Source organism: Perca flavescens, chromosome 23 (assembly GCF_004354835.1).
Source record: "Perca flavescens isolate YP-PL-M2 chromosome 23, PFLA_1.0, whole genome shotgun sequence".
Classification (NCBI taxonomy): Eukaryota; Metazoa; Chordata; class Actinopteri; order Perciformes; family Percidae; genus Perca; species Perca flavescens.
Genome location: NC_041353.1, coordinates 25,911,007 through 25,930,779, shown reverse-complemented (window position 1 = coordinate 25,930,779; position 19,773 = coordinate 25,911,007). Strand labels below are relative to the sequence as shown.

The window sequence follows — 19,773 nt, the reverse complement described above, 5'->3', positions numbered from 1 at the left end:
TTATTAATTAACATGCTATATCTTGTTTGTTTCTATGGAAAAACTGTCAAAATGTCAAAATGACTCTGAGCGATTGCCCTGAAACCAGCGGAGACTCCAGGAAGTTATGACCCCCTGCATACATCCCAAAATGTCTAACTATTCCTTTAAAATGTATCTGACTCTGGACGTGCCTTACAGAAAAGAGAAGGTATGGTACCCAGGATGTGCTGAATGTAATAAAATTCTGCTTCCCTGCTGAGTTTACACACTTTGATGTGCCAGAATTCACTGTCTGATTTCCCATCATTGACGCATTTCCACGCTCCAGAAAAACAGCTAGTGGGTTTGTGGGTTTACTGCACAGACACACATCTGCTGGTGGTGTGTTACCTTACCTCGCTGCCTTTCTGCAGATTTAATAAGAAGAAATTCTGTGGAGTCACATCATCTGTGTGTTTTAGGAGAACGGTACTGTGTAGTGGAGTAACGTGCGGCATTGTAGTATATCACAAAATGGTAGAATGGTAGGTTATGTTGACTTTCAAAATAACTTGTGTCTTTATTTTGTTAGAGTTCGCGACCATGCTGATGTTTATGAGTAAATGTTTGCCATGTTCACCATCCTTCTTTAGGCTACATCTACACTACTACGTCATATTTAAGCAACGTTTTGAGACAAAGTAGCAGAACTAATCTCGTCCATATTAACACAAATATCTCACCCGGCAGCCTTATGTGCCTTAGTCAGCCTCTGTCGGCTAACGATGCTTGATAAATGAGATGTTATGATTAGCCCTGATCTAGAACTGGGAATACACTGCTCACCAGAGCTATGCTCTGATTTGAAGGCCTGTATAAATGGAGACTGACCCGTGTGGATGAAGTGGAGGTGGTGGTGGTGGTGGTGGTGGTGTTGGCGGCGGTGGCCGGGCTGCCGGGGAAGGTGCTGTAGTCGGAGCCCCCCGTGTAGTTTGATGCTTCGCTCATGGTGCTCATGGGACGCTCCTTCTTGTCACTGGTGCTGCCTTGCTCTGACGAAGCCTTGGGAGCCGGCCTGCCACAGGGCGAGAGACATAGAGACACAAAGAGAGAGGGAGTCAGTCGCTCTTCAAGGTGGTCCGCGACTCCTGGGGGGGGGTCCTCAGAGTCACTGCAGGGGGGCCGCTAAATTATTGTTTAACGCTTTTAAAAAAAAATTAAATTAATAAATTAAATAGGTCTAAAAATAAACATGAATCCAACATATTGGCGAAAAACAACAACCTCAACAACATGATATGCGTACTGGCCTGTAGGGTAGCCACTATGGTAGCCATCCACAGATATAGTTAAGCTAATGGATTCACTGTGCCTTCCACATGTATGATTGACATTAAAATATATTGAATATGTAAATAGTAGCTAAGTATCGTAGGGCACAATAAAAAGGTATGTGTGAAGGCTCTACACATTGTCAGATCAGTTTATTATGCAACTCAATTTTGTACAATATATGTAGTAGGGGGTCCCTGCTTGTCTCTTTTGAAGGTTAGGGGTTCTCTGCCTAAAAAACAATGAAGACCACTGCTCTATATGATAAGAAAGTACAATAGCATGCAACACTTAACGTGACAGCTAGGAGGTGTGACCATGACTTCAGTTTGCATTTGATTGATTTATATTTGATTGGGGTCATTCAAATTGATTTTACAGACTTTTATTCTAGTGGACAGAGATTCTTCTTGGACAGAGAGATTCTTCTCTACATTATTCTGAATAACTCAGCACGGGCATCAGTCCAATGTGTGTGAGTGTGTGTGTGTGTGTGTGTGTGTGTGCGCCCTCAGTTCAGCTCAGCAGTCACATGCCAATGCCCCTCTCCTTTAACAACGTCAAGAGTAAACTTTCTTGCTTTAAGCACACAAATCTATCCTTCAGTTCAGCTCTTCCTCTTGACCAAAAAAGACTTATGGTAAGACAGACACCATGCACACTATTACACTATATTCACAAAATGATGGGGAAATATATCCCAAAAAGTGGGGTCCGCTGGTTCTAAATGAAACGGTGCAGGTTGAGGTTAAAGGCTTTAAAAACGGCATATTTAATAAAAACAAAAAAGGTTTTCAATAATAACCCCAAATGTGCAAGAGGGAACGGCATCTTAGCTTATTTGTTGCCATATTATAGTGTGTTCCAACTAACTAGTCGGAATTCACAGTGGTTTTAAGCTCTATCCAGGATAGCCATTGTTAGCAATACCAGTTGATAACGACACATTAGGCCGTTTTTTGTGCATACAAACAGCATAACAACATGTCCACTGATAAAAGTTGGACAGGGCTGTGTGTATAACTAATTTAATGACTTAATAACTAAACTGTATGTTACTACAGCTTTCACTGGCCCAGCTACCAGGTGCTCCCAGGCACCCAGTTCCGCTCCTCAGTCTTCCGGTCAAATCCTAAGTCATTGAGTCAAGGCGCAGTTGAGTGTCCAGTTATATAATAATATGTTTTCCTTTATTATGCCAAGTATGCAAGCAATGTATCCTCTGCATTTAACCCATCCTAACTAATTAGGAGCAGTGCAGCCATAGTCCGGTGCCTGTGTTATGGTTTTGGTGTTGTCTTAGTTTGTTAGTCTGTTTTCTGTGTTGTCTTTTGCTCAGTTTCCTGTTTTATTTTGAAGTCTCTGGTTTTCTGTCTTGTCCACTTTACTTCCTGTCTTGTGTTTCCCTCCTTTTTGATTGCTTTGCCCAGCCTAATGTGTTTCACCTGTTTCCCAGCCTTGTGTCACCTGTCTTGTGTTATCTCATTACCCTCTGTATTTAGTCTTTGTGTTACCCTTGTCCAGTGTCCCCCCAGTGTCAGCGCTCCCGGTTATTCCTGTTTTTGGATTCCCTTGGTTTTTTGATGCCTTGTCTTTGGAATCGGTTTTTGCCTGCTGCAGTTAACAGGACTCCCTTGGTTTGTTTGTTTCATTAATAAATCCTCCTCTTCAAACGTTCTCCTGCCTGCCTGCCTGCCTGCTCTCTGCATTTTGGGTCCGCCATTCCCTACTCCTCCCTGCTACACCTAACAGCCTGGGGACCGACTCCTGTTGTAATGCTAGTAACCTTCTTCAGGAGCAATGGCAGGAGTTCCCTAGCATGCATGTCTTTATGGTGGGAAGTAGGGCTAGGTACTGAATTAGATACTTTCCCGACCGAATTGCCTCTAAAGTATTGAGTATGGAAAAATGCCTCGTCATTCAATACCCCAATTTCAATACCTAACGACTGTCTGTGATTGGCTGTCTAACGTTACACGTTGTAGAGACAAATATAATTTAGGGACCGGTAGCAAAATTAATGTAATGGTATCGGTATCAAATAGTGTTGAAAGACACCCAGCCCTAGTGGGAAGAAACCAGAGCACCAGGAGCAAACGCACACAAACACAGGGAGAATATACTTCACACAGAAAGGATTCAACCCAGTACTCAGCAATACATACTTGCTGTGAGGATGCATTGCTAACCACTGAGTAGGGCTGTGCTCCATTGAAGAAATTCTTAGTCGACTAACACTCATTCAATTGTATCGACTAATCGATTAGTTGATTTAATCGACAGATCTGTAAATCTGAGTTTCTCTGCTAAGAGTCATGCAAAAGCACCACTTTAATTCTTGTGTTTACCAGAGATGTGCTCGTGCATTTCTTGGAAATAAGTCATTCAGCATGAAAAAAGCATAAAACATGACTAATCGACTAAAGAAATCTAAGTTGACTAAGACCAAAACGACCAATTAGTCGACTAAGACGGAGCAGCCCTATCACTGAGCCACTGTGCCACCATCTTCAAGCTTGGATCCCTGCATTATGCAGGTAGTTCTGCTGGCAATTGGAACTGCAATACAAAAGTATAAATGTCTCCTTAAATTAGTGAATTCGGTTCAAATAACTGATGTAAATGTGTGCAGGTGGATGCGTGTGTGTGCTGGTATCGTAACCAATTGTGCTACCAAGATGAGAGAGCAGAGAGCTAATCTCAAAGGCAGAAGCTGTCTCCACGACAATCCAGCCAGCCAATCAGTCGACCCCCGCCATCTCATCTTCACTCTCTTAATGACACACAATCTCTGTCAGGGCCATTAGAGAGAGGGAGGATGAGGACGAGAGGAAGGGTAGAGTGGCTTGAATGAGCAGAGAGGGAGGCGACGGAGACGAGAGACGCAGAAACAGAGATAAAGAAAGTGAGAGTTTGAGGGAGAGCCGGTCGCATGAATCACAGCTATTATTCCCTAGGTGTCACCTCTGATACATGCCTCTACGTCCAACCAATTTAAATGGCCTGCCAACGTGGCCTGAAAAATTGAACCAGCTCAAAGTTTTTGTCCCCTAGTCAAGTAGAAGGACAGAAGCTAATTAAAAGTACCACATGTTGACAGCCCTATCTCGGCTCCCGAGGTTAGCAAAATAGAAGCAAAGCAAAATGTCAATACAAGTCGTCGTCCGCGTTGGTATTATTATTGATGGCACACAACACAAGGGTTTTGTTACTTCTGCTCAGAGTGTATAGGATTTGTAAGAGTGAGGGCCTCAGATAATGCTGAGCAGTCTCTGGGATGGTGATCTGGTCTTCATAGTGCACAGGTATAATTATCAAACAGCTTAGTTTTGGCTACAGAACAACCTGGTTGAAGGATGACTTGTGCGGGTTGGCCAGGATCTGGCCAGACAAGTTTCTATTTCTATTTTATTTGTCAGTTCTATCAGCTTTTAATTGTGTACTGCTATGTTTTGCTATTCTGTGTCCAATTTTAAAGTAATGTAAAAGGGGTCGCCTGTAGTGATAATGTAAATAATGTACTGATTTTAATTGGGTGGCCAAAAACACAACTCCCAATGAATGCTAAAGTTGCTCTATGTCCACTGCATGTGTAAATAAAATGTTTGCCAACATGTTAGCCGTAGAAACTAAGATAGGTGTTAATATGTCAGATGTTCTGTTTTTGGCTTGGTTGCTCAATTTTTCTTTAATTTTTTGACCTGCTGAATGAGACGCTATTGTTGACCGTTTTGCTTCAGATATCTCAACACCTCTTGGCCAGATTTTCCTGGCCAAGAGGATTCCCTTGATTCTTTGATAACCCCTTGACTTTTTGTGAGGGAAGTGCAACCATCAGGTCAAATGTCCACATGACAAGGTATGTCAAAAACTAATGTTCCATGACTATTGCTTTATTTATTCATGCTCCCTTGATGATGAATCCCATGGATTTACTGGATTACTGTCTTCTCCTCTGGTGCCAAGATCAGACCAAAATGTCCACTCATACAGTACATGACAATAATAAAACCATGGGGGCAGTTTGCTGTGAAAATGACTCCGCATATGCATACTCCCCAGAGGATAAACCCTATGGTTTTAGTGACTACATGGCCCTTTTTTAGGTTAAACTTTGAGACAAACTTTACATTCAATCTACACTACTTAATAGCAGAATTCAATGTTGTTCATCACATGTGTGATTTTGCAGCAAGTGACAGCATGGCTTCCAGGTGAGAAGAGTGGCAGCGGGGGTGGGCAGAGTACCATTGTGAACCGCCATAATCAAAAAGTTGTGTTGAATATAAACAGGGTGCGATTTGCTGGGGGGAATGCGTGGGATTAACCTCCTTTCTGGTCTACAAATCCCTGCCTCTGCTGAATTATTTTTATCCCCGGTGCGGACAAAATGTACCCCCCCCCGCCCCTCCCCTCCCCAATGCTACTTCACCAATAGACCATATATTTTATACCTAAAATAGAAGTTGTAGAAGCTGTAACGTGAACATTTTACAGTGCCATAAAACGATAAAATCTGAGCAGCAGTTGCTGGTTGTATTTAGCTGCTACAGAGCTCCGGGACGCCGGCTACCAGCAGCAGTTGTTTAGCCGCCAACAGGTGACTGTGAGGTGGCTACAGGCACCGCCAGATGACTGTGCTTTCAGGGGCCGTGGTAGTGGAGTTTACACAGGAAAAGTGAGCGTCATGCGACAATGATAGTTAAGTTTAGGCACCAAAACGACTCGTTACGTTTAGGAAGAAGATGGTGTTTCCGAAGAATCAACGAGCATTTCCTGGTTGAAAGTATTTTGTTTTCTTGAACTTTGCTCTCCGGCTTGAAAGCGCTGTGTTTTATGTTGACACCACGTGGTGCTGTTTCATTTTGAGATTATTTTCCATTGAATATTAATGTTCATAAATAAGGGTTTTGGAATGGCTGGTGGACTGGCAGTATATCTATGGTATCAATGGTTTCTGCTTTTTTCACAAATTTCACCATGAATATAAATATACCATGTGAGTGTAGTGGCGATTCGAGTTGAGTTTTGCTTCATTAGTTTAGGCGTGGGTTAAGATAAAACAGAATCCAAGTTGAGATAACACTGCCGTGCCTGAAGGAGCGCCATTGGCATGACAACCATTTAAATGCCTTGAAATGCATCAGCAGATCTTTAATATTCCATACTGACAATAGAGGTAATCTTCTATACTTCAGCCCACTCAGCAACATTTACTCCCCTGTAGCCAAATGGAAAACCCCAACTCTGCTAATTAATGGATGACTAAACTTCATATTTCAAATAGAAACATCAATTTCTTGCCATGCCCATAGACAAAATATATTTGAGGCAGGATATCAGAGTGCCATGCATTTTAAAAAGGAGTCTCTGTAGAGCACTGGATACTCACAGCAGTTATCCATCCTTAGGTATAGAAAAAGCACTTAAAGCAAGTTAACCTGTCACATTCAATACTTAGCTCTAAATAGGGTGTAAATTGCTCATATTAGTTAAGGGAGCTGCAGCCTATTGAAGTTAAAGTTAATCACCCCTTTTAGAGTAGCTTACACACATGTGGCACGATTCTAAAGCTGACAAATGGTTCCCTAGAAGCTACATCAGGTCTATTGTTCTAATGACAACACTCCTCTTTCTCGAACAGGTGGTTTTCATTAACCATACGTACATATAGCTACGAAAAGTTAAGCACGGAGCATTCGTAAGCATTCCATGTTTTTTGTTATTGCTGTATGCACCACAATGACTGCTGCTTTATGAAAACTGTGGAACGCGGAGGAGGTCGGGGTGGATGGGTGGGTAATAAAACACAGCGCGTTCCAAGCTGGGGAGTGGAGATCGCTTCCCGGGGAAAACAAAGGACTTTCACCCAGGAAACGCATGTTCCTCTGAAGTGTTTAAATCCTTACCTCGATCTTTTTCCTAAACTTAACTAGTCTTTTTGGTGCCTAAACTTAACTATCGTCGCCGCATAACGCTCACTTTTTGTTGCCTATACTTGACTGTAATGTCCGCCAAAACGACCGGCAGCTCGCAGTGCTCTGTACCGGGTTCCATAGGCGCCGATTTATGTTTTCCTCCGTGGGTGCTCATGGGCGCACGCCCTTTAACAAAAAGTAGTCAAAACATGTTTGCATTGCAGAACCTTAGGAAATGGACACACACGCCTATTAACTTGATAAAGCCGACAGGACAACGTCACAAATACAGATAGTAGGATTGGAGATGAAAAGTTTAACTGATGTGTAACCGCGATCAGCAGGAGACTGACAGCGACATAACCAATCACACTATGACAGACGCTCCACTTAGCACCAACTGCTATAAATGTTTAATTTTAAATGAATGTAGCCTACTGGCAGTCTGGCACACGTGGGTGCTCAGTATTTTCGGCGCCTATGCCGGGTTCAAAGTCAACTAAACCAAAAACTGCTGCTGATACGACAGAGCTCTGTAGCCGGCATCACGGAGCTCAGTGTCGGCCAAGGATAGCTAGCAACTGCCGCTCGGCTAGCAACTGCCACCTAGCGTCACAGAGCCTTGTAGCCGGCCAATGTAGCCGGCGTCACGTGACCAGCCGGCAGCTACTTTTGTAGGATATCATACATTTTGGTGAGAAAACATTCTCTTACTACGTACTGTATATCATATGGACCCGTTAATGAGAACACGCTGACAGAGAATGTACTTCCAACAGTGACAGTAGGGTAAACTTCTCATCCATGAAGAGGGCCTTCTGAAGAGCCAACAAGAAACCTGCATGATGTAGCAAAGAGGAACAGCCTTAAAGTGATGGTTCGGAGTAATTTCACCCTAGGGTCCTTTGCACCATGACCTCGAGCCAAACACCCCCCCAGAAGCTTTTTTCACCTGGGTCGAACATTGGGAGAGTTAGCGTAGGGTAGCGTTATCAGCTGAATAGCTTATTAGCGCAGGAGCTAATGGACCCACGTTTGTATCTCGTAAATGATCCCACTAATAATGCTGATAACGATGGATTGGAAAGTTTGTAAGTACACCAGAAGTTTATGAACACTTGCCTGCTCTCTTCTGCGCTCTGTTGCTTCTGCTGCTGCTACCTGCAGTTAGACGAGTGCTTAGGGCCGTCTACAAATTACTACACCGAAAAGAGATACAACAAAAATATTGATTAATTTAATGATTAAATAAGGTAATGTCTCCAAACTTATCTCAGTTATTACTTGTCTCCTGCTAGTTATACTACAGCACTTACTTTTAAAAAAAAAAAGTTAAATTAAAAAATATTTTTGTTGCATCTCTTTTTGGTGTAGTAATTTGTAGACAGCCCTAAGCACTCGTCTTACTAGCGGCAGCAGCAACAACAACAGAGAGCAGAAGCCAGCAGGCAAGTGTTCATAAACTTCTGGTGTACTTACAAACTTTCCAATCCATCGTTTTATGAGTACATAACCTATATGTACTACTGTAGACGTTTGGTATCATTTCGGGCATTATTAGTGGGGTCATTTACCAGATACAAATGTGGGTCCATTAGCCCCTGCGCTAAGCTATTCAGCTGATAACGCTACGCTACGCTAACTCTCCCAATGTTAGACCCAGGTGAAAAAAGCTTCTCGGGGGATGTTTGGCTCGATGTCATGGTGCAAAGGTCCCTAGGGTGAAATTACTCCGAACCATCACTTTAAATGACCAACGAGTCCAGAAGTCTCAGCGAAATCCAAATATGATGTGCTACACCCAGCTGGTAGCTACTGCAGGGTATTATGGAGTATTCTAAGTTGTTTGTGGTATCTGTCCATGCCGTTTTGTGTGGGCACACAAACACCAGTCAGTCTATTCACGGCACCAAGGCAACCTTACGGACTCAACCAGAGGAGTTAGAGTATATTCATTATGAAATATTATTCAGCTGGGCTGGCGACATTTCCATATACCAGTCTCAATGGTGTGTGTGTAGTGTCTGTAAGCCTTTAGACAACAGAGGGCCATTGTTGCCAGAGCCAGATGTTCTTAAATTTCTCCCATTTTGTGGCTCTGTCAGTGACACTGAATTGCCGGCCAATTGACTGTGAGTGAGAGTGGAGGCCTTCACTCGCCTCTCCTCACACACAGACACACACAGACACACACAGACACACACACACACACACACACACACACACACACACACTGATCACACAGCCAATCTGTTTTTCTCTCTTTCGGTCGTCCCAATCCTCCCCACTGTCTCATCTCGACTGCCTTTTCATCTTTCAGTTGCGCGGTTTTCTTATTAAAATTTCCTCCATAAACCCTTTCCTGCGGCTGCTCTGTTAGTGCGCCCTTTAGTGACTTGCTGATGAAACCGGTTAGCGTGAGCGCTGGCCGTGCAGGCTGTTCTTCAGCCATCTGAGCAGGATCAGAGAGTTTTTTTTTTACCTAGATCCATTTGTTTGCAGTATGGCTTCCAACTGCATGTTGAGCACCAGTGTTACTGATGACTCTGCTCTATTTAAAACAGCCATTTTTTGTTCTCTGCAGTGGAGGCCGGCCCTAAGAGGGTGTAGGGCGCTGTGCCGCCCCTCCTGCTCTACATCAAAATGAATTCATTTTATTTAACAATTAGTTTAATTCCACGCTGAAAATTGCGTGAGTAGCTTACAATTGCATTTTCTGCAATTTATACGACTGCATTGCAAATAGATATTTTCATTTGTGGAGGTTGCTGGAAGCAGAACTGCTGAGTCGAGCCAGCGAGGCAAAGTAAGCTTGGTTTCGCCAATTTACAGGGATCGGACGGGATTTAGGGTGCTCAGGCTGAGCGTCCGACACTTCCACATACACCCTCATTAACAGGCCTGCTCAGTCTATGGGATGAATAGATAGGACTCTCCGCTCCAACTCTCGCCCGTGATGGGTGACTGACAGACTACACGACAACGTGAACTGAAACAAAAGTTGAGGCAACCACAACACGGATCCCACACTGTCCGTTGCCGTCACATCTATCTCAAACTAAATCAGTTTGAGAGAAGATCACTATCGGATGAACTTGTTAACTTGTCAATCAACTTGTACCAGATCAGCGTGACGTTACAAAATGGACTGATCAGTCTCCCAGAGTTGGTCCAAAAAGTGCCTCATAACACAGCAAAGCGACAAGACGTAATACGTCTCCATAACAACAGACGGCGCTAATCTGTATTGTCGCCCAAAAATGTAAACCGGCAGCTGATTGGACAAACGCGTCACGTGGGTCTGGTTTCTCTGGAAATTCAAAGCCAGACTGTCATGGCGGCTCGTTCAGAATACGATCTAATATTTTACGAAGACAGTTCACCGAAACGTGTTTCTGAAAACATTTTAAGAGAGAAATTAGGCCGTGCAGTCGCTGAATCTGTCTTCATTTCAGATCAACAAAGGTCAGTTTAAAAGATTTTCGTCAGATTTTGAGAGACTCTAGTCACGCTCATCCCGCTCTCCGTTTCCGGGTTAGCACTCCACCAATCAGATTGGCCATTGAGTCCGACTGCCCGCCTTCCGATTCAACAAGTCAAATCGGCCAAAATGAAGGCCGATGGCCCCTCCGACAGATAACGGCACGGAACACACCGAACAGACTCGAGTCACCGACCTCACCAGACTGTCCAACGGCCGATTATCGGGTTGGTGTGTCACGACCTTAAGCTGTCACAGTGATCGAAGGCAGAAATGCCAACAAAAATCTTTAAAAAAATAAATAAATCCAGCTCCCACATTGAAAATTCAATGAAATTGGCCATGTTTGAGAAATTCAATATTGCAAGTAAACATCTAAAAAAAAAAAAAAAATGTTTGGTTATGTTCGGCTCGGTGACAAAAATGTGTCAATCATTACCATAACAAAATCTTAATGCGGGAAATGAAAATATAAAGCTCTGTCTCTAATGTAAGCATCTTTTAAAGACACCGTCTTGAGAAATGCATTTGATAAAAGAAAATGAAGAGCAGACAGATCTTTAAATCTAAATGACACAGATACTTAGGTGAATGATAGCTCAAGCTATGAGAATGACTTTAGGTATATTTCTCAGTAATGGAATTCTCTTGCTTTTATGTTTCTAGATTGGATCAGCGAGTCACAGTTCACTATGAGACAGTTCAAGGCTTTAACTGGGAGAAAATACTAGGCTTCGACTTTAATACCCTGTCACTCAGCAATGTGTAGTCACAGTGTCAGCCTGACACATGGTTTCATTTCATCAAGACAGAGATAATACAAGCCACTGCAGACGAAAAAAAAGGAACTTGTTTCATTTGGATGGCAGTAGAAATATACGAGTTCCTACTAAATTAACACACAGGGTGATTATTTAGAAAGGAAACTTGAACTTTCCCCGCTGTATGCTGGAGACACAAGCCATGGCACACACATTAATCACCCGGAATATCATTTGTGCATTAGTGTTGCATAGCGGCTCATCAAGCAATTCACACAGAGTCTGAAATAAAGTTAGTGTTAGTAACAGCAAGAGGCAGGAACATGGAAATAATTCTCAAGCCTTGGATTGAAGATGAATGGAGCTGAAGACAAAGCTGGGAGAAGTGGGTTATTCTTTGCTTTTGTTGGCAGCACAGTGAGGATTCACCAGTTTTAATTTAATAAAGTTAACGGAACAGCTTGATTGTTTGAGAAAACCAATATCATCTCTGTGTTTCCAGTACAGAGATAGATGAAAATCTTCCAATAACTCTTTCACCTGTTATGTATGATCAAAGTCAAATCCACTGGTGGAACAGCACACTGACTACACTCTGAGAACATTCTGGAGTCACTGAGTGGGTTCTGGGTCTCATCATTATAAGCAGCTGCTGCAGCGTCTCTATAATATCATACCGTATACCATAAAAACAATGGGCCTCATGCTGCAACTGTTTCTTAAATGTCTCTTATATTTTCTCGTAATTTTGTTTTATGAGAAAAAATAATAGAAGTCAACTCTAGACACACCAAATGGCCCATTGTCGAGAAGCTACAACTGAATAAACTTTATGTTACTATGTGATACAATAAAAAAATGTTAGAGGAAGCGGTAACACTTAGTTTGAAGGGGTGTGCATAAGACTGACATAACACTGTCATTACCTGACATGACACACGTCATGAACATGAAGGAGTCATTATGAATGTTTATGACTGCTGTCATTAAGTGTCATTCGGTAAATTATGACATTTTAATACTAAGTAAGCATTGTTTGAGACGTTTGTGTTATGACAACTTCACTTTAATCAAGACAACATAACCTGTCACAAATATGTCATTGCAGGCCTAATAATCAAACTTTTAAAAAACATTTAACTTTATGTGATAACATCAGATTAAACTGTCATTAAGAGGTTGGTTTCCACTTTTAACTGTCATGAGACCATTATAATTGTCCAAAAAGTGCCTCGAAACACACCGAAGCGTCGCTGACTTGAGTTTACGCTCTGCGCGTGCGCGAGACGTCTCCATAACAGCAGGCGGCGCTAATTTGTATTGTCAGACGGACGATTATCGGCTTGGTGAGGCCCTGACACACCAACCCCATTATCGGCTTTAAGACCAGTTTGATGACAGTGAATACGGTACCAAGGTGATTTACGGAGTTTTGGACAGATAACATTAGCTTTAGGCTAGTTCTTGCCAAAGCAACTGCTAACTGTAGTTAGCTGCCGTTAGCTGCGGTTAGCTAGTTAGCTCGGTTAGCTGTACAGCTGAGTCCAGTGTGCAAGGAGCCAAACCCTGAAAGAAAACCAACTCGGAAACTGAGTGTATTCCCTCATGTAAAACTGGCCTCCTTGCACTGGGAGCTCGCAGGAAAAGCGCATTTTGAACAAACTTGGACAAGCCACACAGAGATGAAACTTATTAGCTATAGCGAAGCAAAGCGTTAAATAATAATAATAATAATAAAATGTTTCGATCACAAAGTCTTAGTGCTAAGCTTTTCCGTTAGGCACCTCCAGCATCCCTATGCAGTCGCTTTACAACCTTATGAGGTTTACGTACATGGAGTAAGGATTTCTGGCAGAATGTACAGTAACACTTTACTGAAAGGTATCTACATAAGAGTGACATGACACTGTCATGACACAGTCACGACACATGAACTCTAACCCTAACCAGAAACTGAATGACACTTACTAAAAGAAGCGTTATGTCATAAACGTTAATAAAATATAAAATATGACTTGTTTATAATGTTTATGACACGTTCATGACAGTGTCATGTCACTCTCATGTAGATAACTTCAAGTAAAGTGTAACCGAAGGGGTACGGGGAAGGTAAACAGTCTGAAGAGGTAAAACTCTTGTCTTATACAGAACAACTTTACTGTGAGACCAATGCGTTGTTGCTTGTGTCTTTCATCAGTGATATCCGTGGAATATTTAACAATACAGTAAGGGTGTTTTTACAGTGTTATTTCTTAACATGTTGATACTGATCCCCTAATCTGACTGGTCACGACCACATGTGGAACTGTTCTTTGAACTTACCCACTGCTAACATTCTGCATGCAACAACTTTTAGCAAACTGGTGTTCAAAGCATTAAGGCGGACAGGGAAGCTGAAGCCAAAGCAGCTCTTCCAGAGATGTGAGGGATCATTACCTGCTCAGAGCCTCTACTGGCTTGTCAGGGTGGACAAGCATTCCACAATTCATGCTAGAAACAGAACAAGGGAGGGAGAGAGAATGACAAAATACAACTGTGACTTTGAAGTTTGAATTACATTCAGTCATGCTACATGAAATAAATGATGACAGAAATCATAACACAAAGAATAGAAAAGGGAAAACAACACAATACGTGAATGAAGGTAGTTGTCCAACACATTCTCACTCCCATTGTGATAGAAAGTGACGCGTGATGATGCCTTTGGTGTTTGTTATTTACGCAAAAAAGTCTCCTTTAGCGTAATATTTAGATGCAATTGGTAGGGACTTGTTTTTTTTTTTTTTGTAAGATTATTTTGTTGCCATTTTTGCCTTTAATCTCCAGGACCGCATAAAATGGGAGAGAGAGAGGGGGAAGACATGCAGAAAACTTTTCGAACACTGGGCCTCTACATATGGTCGCGAGCTCTACCAACTGAGCTACCCAGGCACCCGTTGGTGCAGGACTCTTGGCGTCACTTTTTGGTGCTCTGGGTCAGGACGTATGTTTAACTGACACGCGGCACAAGAGCGGGACAGTTAGGTTTAGGAAAAGATGGTAGGTGGGTAGCTGTTTGTCCACTAAAATATATTTTTGTTGTGCAAATGAAACACTGCATGAGTCCACGTGGTTAAACCCCAAAATCATTGTTCTTCTAAACACCAATCTATCAGCGCTTCAGTCCAGACAATCGGATTATTAATTTAAAGCCAAACTATTTTCCCATCAGACACCGCTTTGATCGTTCAGAGCCTCCCATCTCTTTTCATCTTTGTCGCGCTTTCTTTCCGATTTTCAGTTGTCTGTCTGATATAATTTTCTGTTATTTCCCTTTTTTTAATATTTCTGTTTGTTGTTTGACATTGAAGATGTCTGAGTGGAATCTGTGAGGATGAAGTGATGAGACAGACGGAGGTGTCTGGTGTGGTGCGCCAGAAAGGTCAGCAATGAACCTTGGAGTTGGCTTTGATCATCAGGGAGATGAACAGAACAAGATATTAGTGAGTTGAATATATATCACATAACAGGAAACCAGAGAGTCATTAATAAAAGCTGAATAAGAGCGTACCGTACATTCTAATGGGATGAGAGGAGGAAAACTTCTCCCGGGGGGACAAAAAGCAAACTTTCTGGATGTGCGTTTGAGGAATCTCTTAATTTAAACTTCTCCATAGTAAGTGACATTTGAATAGCTGAAGAGCTGTGGAGCACGGACTCCCATTAATAGCCTCAGGCAGTGCAAAAGGGGAAATCAAATGTGTTATAGGAAGACGTGAAGACTTATTAGTTTATTAAGATTATTAAGATAGGAAAGAAGGAAAATGTATTGCTAATACTTATTTAGACTTTAGACTAACAAAAAAGATCCTTGGATATCTATCACAAATGTTCCATTAGGCTCTAAGCTTGTGATTGGACGGGCCAGTGTATGTGTTTGATTGACAGCTGAGTCAGCATGGGCAGGCAGAGACAATGCAAACCATCTAATGCTGATAAAGGGGATGGTATACTCCAACGTAAGTGTATGTATGTATGTCCTGAGAGCATCTAAAACCCCCTCATCACTTTTCTGATATTTTGCCTTTGAGTGTGCCCGTTTGGAATACCACTTTTGCCTTCAGGTGGGGTTGGACAGCATGTTGTATAAATCAGTCCTCTTCGAGCTTATACCTGCCTGAAGTGTAGCGTACAAGCACAGGACAAGCAATGTTTTATAAGTAGTGTTGTTGACGACTGAGAACCACACCATTTACCATCTGTTTAAAGGAGACCTGTCATACTTTTCTGTAATTTCTATAATGTTACGATGTAGGATGTTAATGGTGAAAGTGGCAAAAGTTTCAAATAATGAAGTACATGTATTTAAAAAAAAAAAAATCCCTGTGAGCCAAAACCTCAGATTCCCCACTGTCCTAAATGCTAAAAACTGTTTTTTTTCTCCCCAAACTCCGTATGATGTCATACCGAGCCAGGTTTCCATATATGGTCATCTGCTCCAAACAGACACGCTACTGCTGTATCTATTTGTATAAAAGCTGTAATATTGGCTGTCAGTGTTGTTAATTTATCCCAAATTTTGGGTAACATTCCTGCTGTAACACGTCCGGTTGTGTAGTATTTGTTTTAGGAGCCTTTAGTGGTGATTTTTTACTGTAAAAAAATTCCTGCTATATACTCCGCTGTAGTCTGTAGTCTGGCTGCAATGGCAGGGCTCCAGACTGCGACCAAATGGTCGCATTTTGCGACAACAATTTGAGAGTGTGCGACTGAATTTTACATCAAGTTGCACATGTGCGACCAGTAAATTTGCCCCCTTTTTTTACACGTTAAACGTTGAAATTTTGGTACCTGAGAGCGCGTAAGCGCAAGCTTATCTGTCCTCTCTGAAAATTGACAGAGAGCAGAGCTCTGACACAAACACATACACTCACACACACGCAGAGCTGCAGACGACGCAAACTACGTCGGCTCTGCAGTTTTGTTACAGTCACAGTGAGTCACGGAAATGCAGATAAAGTGGTTTCAAGTGTGGTTACAGTTTTTCATAACTTCACGCAGACAGCGTTTGCAGTGATAGGATATTAATGGTGAGCCGAAAGTGGTCGTGGTGCTGTTGACGTTACACTTCCTCAAAGACAAACAGCCAGACACAACAGTGGTTTCTATGCCCTGGTGACTGACAGGCTGAGGTTCTAAGGCAAGGCACCTTTCAGCAACAAGGCAACTCAAAGTGCTTTACATGAAACATTAAAGAGCAATGATCATCATCACGGTCATGATGAAAATAAAACAGGCTAAAATATAATATATAAATACAATAATAAACAAATATATATATTTTTTTTTACTGTCATGACCGCGATGCGGCTGTCAGTTTACCTTATATGTTGCATCTTCAAAAGTGACACTGAATTTGAAACAGCACATTGTAATTTCTGAATCTATTATCAAAATATTTATTAGTAATACAGTGGGAATTAGTTGAAATGTGAATATTTGGTTAGCATGTTGGAGCATGTTGGAGGGGGGCTTAAAGAGACAGTGCTCCAACAGGGCGTCTCAGACAGAGGGTGAATACAGGTGCAGCAGCCATGGGCAGTATGAGGAACATTAAGTGTTTTTGGAACATGTAAACAAGTTCTAGTAGAAACATAAAATACATTTCATGTTGTTTGGTGTGTTGTAGTCTATATCCACAACGTTCCACTTCCGGGATTGCTACGGTGCCGCCGAAAATTCTGCCAGATGTCCCGTGTTTGGGCCGGACGTCCGTTACCTTGGGCTTGGACAGGTTCCTTCCTGAGGCTATTTAGCAGAGGCACCGTTGCTCTGTCCTCCGCCCGAGACAATTGTGATTGGTTTTAAAGAAATGTCAATAAACCAGAGCACGTTTTTCTCCCATGGACTAGACAGACCTTCCTCCGCAGCGCTGTGGAGGAAGGTTTGGTAATGCTAGACTAGGTGTGTTCTGATTGCATAATTGCATTAAGGATCTGATAACATGCATTTCATTTATTTCTGTTGTTTTGGAATTTGGATAATATTAATAACATGTTTGTACCACCATGAAAATCAGCAGCACAAAGCCCAACAGTAGGTTTTTAATAGGCGACTCAAATAAAAAGCACAGTCCACAACAACATCACCATCTTTGCTTCAGTTTCAACATCATTTCAGTGACCTCTTAGTGCAGGACAGAGTACAAATGTGTGGAAACTGATGGAGCTTTAAGACAAGGTTCTACCCACAGGTGTCTCACTGACTGGGCCAGTATAGTACTGTTGCTCAGTGGCTTCTGATCAAAAGGGCCTCAGCTTTGGCTGGCCCAAGAATACTGCATTTGGGAATTTAAAGTAAAACTGAACGTATTGAGGTAAATGCTTTTGACTGAAAAAAAAAGAGAGGAGATCGGGGATTTCAATAAAACCACTTGAGAGAAAAATAGTCTCTGTATTTCAAACGCACTCCAGAGAGACCAGAGAGAGAAGAAGACATGAAGACATACCTGCTTGTAAAAGTGTGAGCATTCCCTGTGCAGTCACTTTCACTGAAATCAAGCAAAGCTGTTTTTAGCAGTTACTCAAGGATGGGTTGAATCTGAGGAGCTCTCTTAGATCCTGAGCCTGCAGGGAAAGCTTAGGGCCTGTGCTCATTCATTTTCATTTTAAAGTTTGAGAGGAAGGGAGAAGACGTGAAGAGGCTTGAGGGCTCATGTGGCACTAAGACGTCTTTATATTCATATTCTATATTCTTATATACTATATCAAAAAGAGATACAGTTCTAAGGACACATATGACAACTGTCCTGTTTTTGAAAAATGCCACTTTTTCCTTAAGTATAGCACCAGACTGTGTCATGTACAGTACACTGTTAGAAAAGTCAACGTCAACGGAAATTATGACTAAATATCGTCGTGACGAGACGCAACGTGAATGCTGGTCATGTGACGATTACTATAATTAAATGTATAATGCAAGATTGTTGACGAATAAAAACAAGACTAAATGTGGCTTACAAAATAAAAACTATGCTAAAATGTCTCTTCATTTTCGTTGACCAAAACGAGACGAGACAAAATGTTATAATGTTATTTCGTCTCGTTATTATTATTTTGCAGTATTTCTGTTCCCTGTGTCTTCAGGGGATGCATGGGCTGCATGAGGTCACACTCGGGTCGCACTGTGCAGACTCAGGCGATGTTCCTTCCTCAGGCCCTGTCGCGGCACAAGGTTGTCTGGAAAAGAAGTTGTAAGCCAGGCTCCAGACTAGACTTCCTGGGTATTATTTCATGGTCCCATTGCTATCTTAAACAACACAGGCAGCTGAGTTGTTTCAACGCAGGCCTGATTTGGGTGAATTAATCCCCACATTGGCTCAAAGAGACACAACTATTACATTAGATCTCAAATAGTGAGCTGCTACTGCTAATTAAAAAAAAACATGTGGGTGCCTAGTTAGCTCACCTGGTAGAGCGGGCGCCCATATATAGAGGTTTACTCCTCGACGCAGCAGCCGCTGGTTCGACTCCAACCTGCGACCATTCCCTGTCATTCCCCCTCTCTCTACACATTTCAAGTCTAAGCTGTCCTATACAAATAAAGGCCTAAAATACCCAAAAGTATCTTTAAAAAACATAGAAGTGGTCAGTTAGCAGTTTGTTCTTGACGTATGTTTAAATTTGATGTCCAGTGTTACTTCTATTTGGGTGGATAATCCTGATTATGAGGTTTTGGAGGAATTATAATGTTGCTATGGATTCAGGTAGTTAGCTGTGGGCTACAAGTTGACAACACACAGTTTTGTCAAATTGGCACCATTAAAACTATGCTGAATGATCTATTAGCAGCTCCTTTTTGCACTCAAGAATGTACCGACAACTACAACTGGATCACTGTGATGCGTTATTATGGATCCCACGCAACTTCTAGGCAAGTCCCGCCCTACGAAGCAGCCTGATTGGTTGGGGTTAGGCATTGACCTCGAGTGGTTAAAGTTAGGATAGCTGACTGGTCAGGGGATAGGACCTGAATAAATCGGGTTCCGTTACCTTGAGTAAGCATGGACGCCTGGCCAATAGTAGCGTGTGAATGCTACTGAAGGGCGTGGGTTCCATAATAACGCCACTGTGGTACTCAAGAAAAAATGCAATCCTTCTCAGACAAGTTCTGAAGATCTTTTGAACGTTTATTCCCCAATGGACATTGGAGATAAGGATATCCTCAGAAAGTGTGTGTGTGTTCTAATTTGACTGAGTTAGGACTCTGAGAAGAAGTAGCTGTAATACCTTAACTGCCTCTATGATCTGTGTCACAGCCACCTCTGCGACAAGCAGGCCAA

The 19,773-nt window shown here is 42.2% G+C and overlaps 1 protein-coding gene across 7 annotated transcripts in view; it reads right to left on the bottom strand.

Moving 5' to 3' along the window:
- The window catches only part of LOC114549865 (pleckstrin homology domain-containing family A member 5), a 249,965-nt gene that overhangs the window by 82,923 nt on the left and 147,269 nt on the right, over positions 1-19,773 (bottom strand). For 5 of the 7 annotated variants that reach the window (XM_028570148.1, XM_028570149.1, XM_028570151.1 and 2 more), the window contains 2 exons: positions 13,890-13,943; positions 853-1,036 (listed from right to left, as the gene is read on the bottom strand). In XM_028570148.1, coding sequence (XP_028425949.1) covers positions 853-1,036; positions 13,890-13,943 — 238 coding nt within the window. The remainder of the gene's footprint in view (positions 1-852; positions 1,037-13,889; positions 13,944-19,773) is intronic. The other 2 variants (XM_028570152.1, XM_028570155.1) reach the window with 1 other exon arrangement.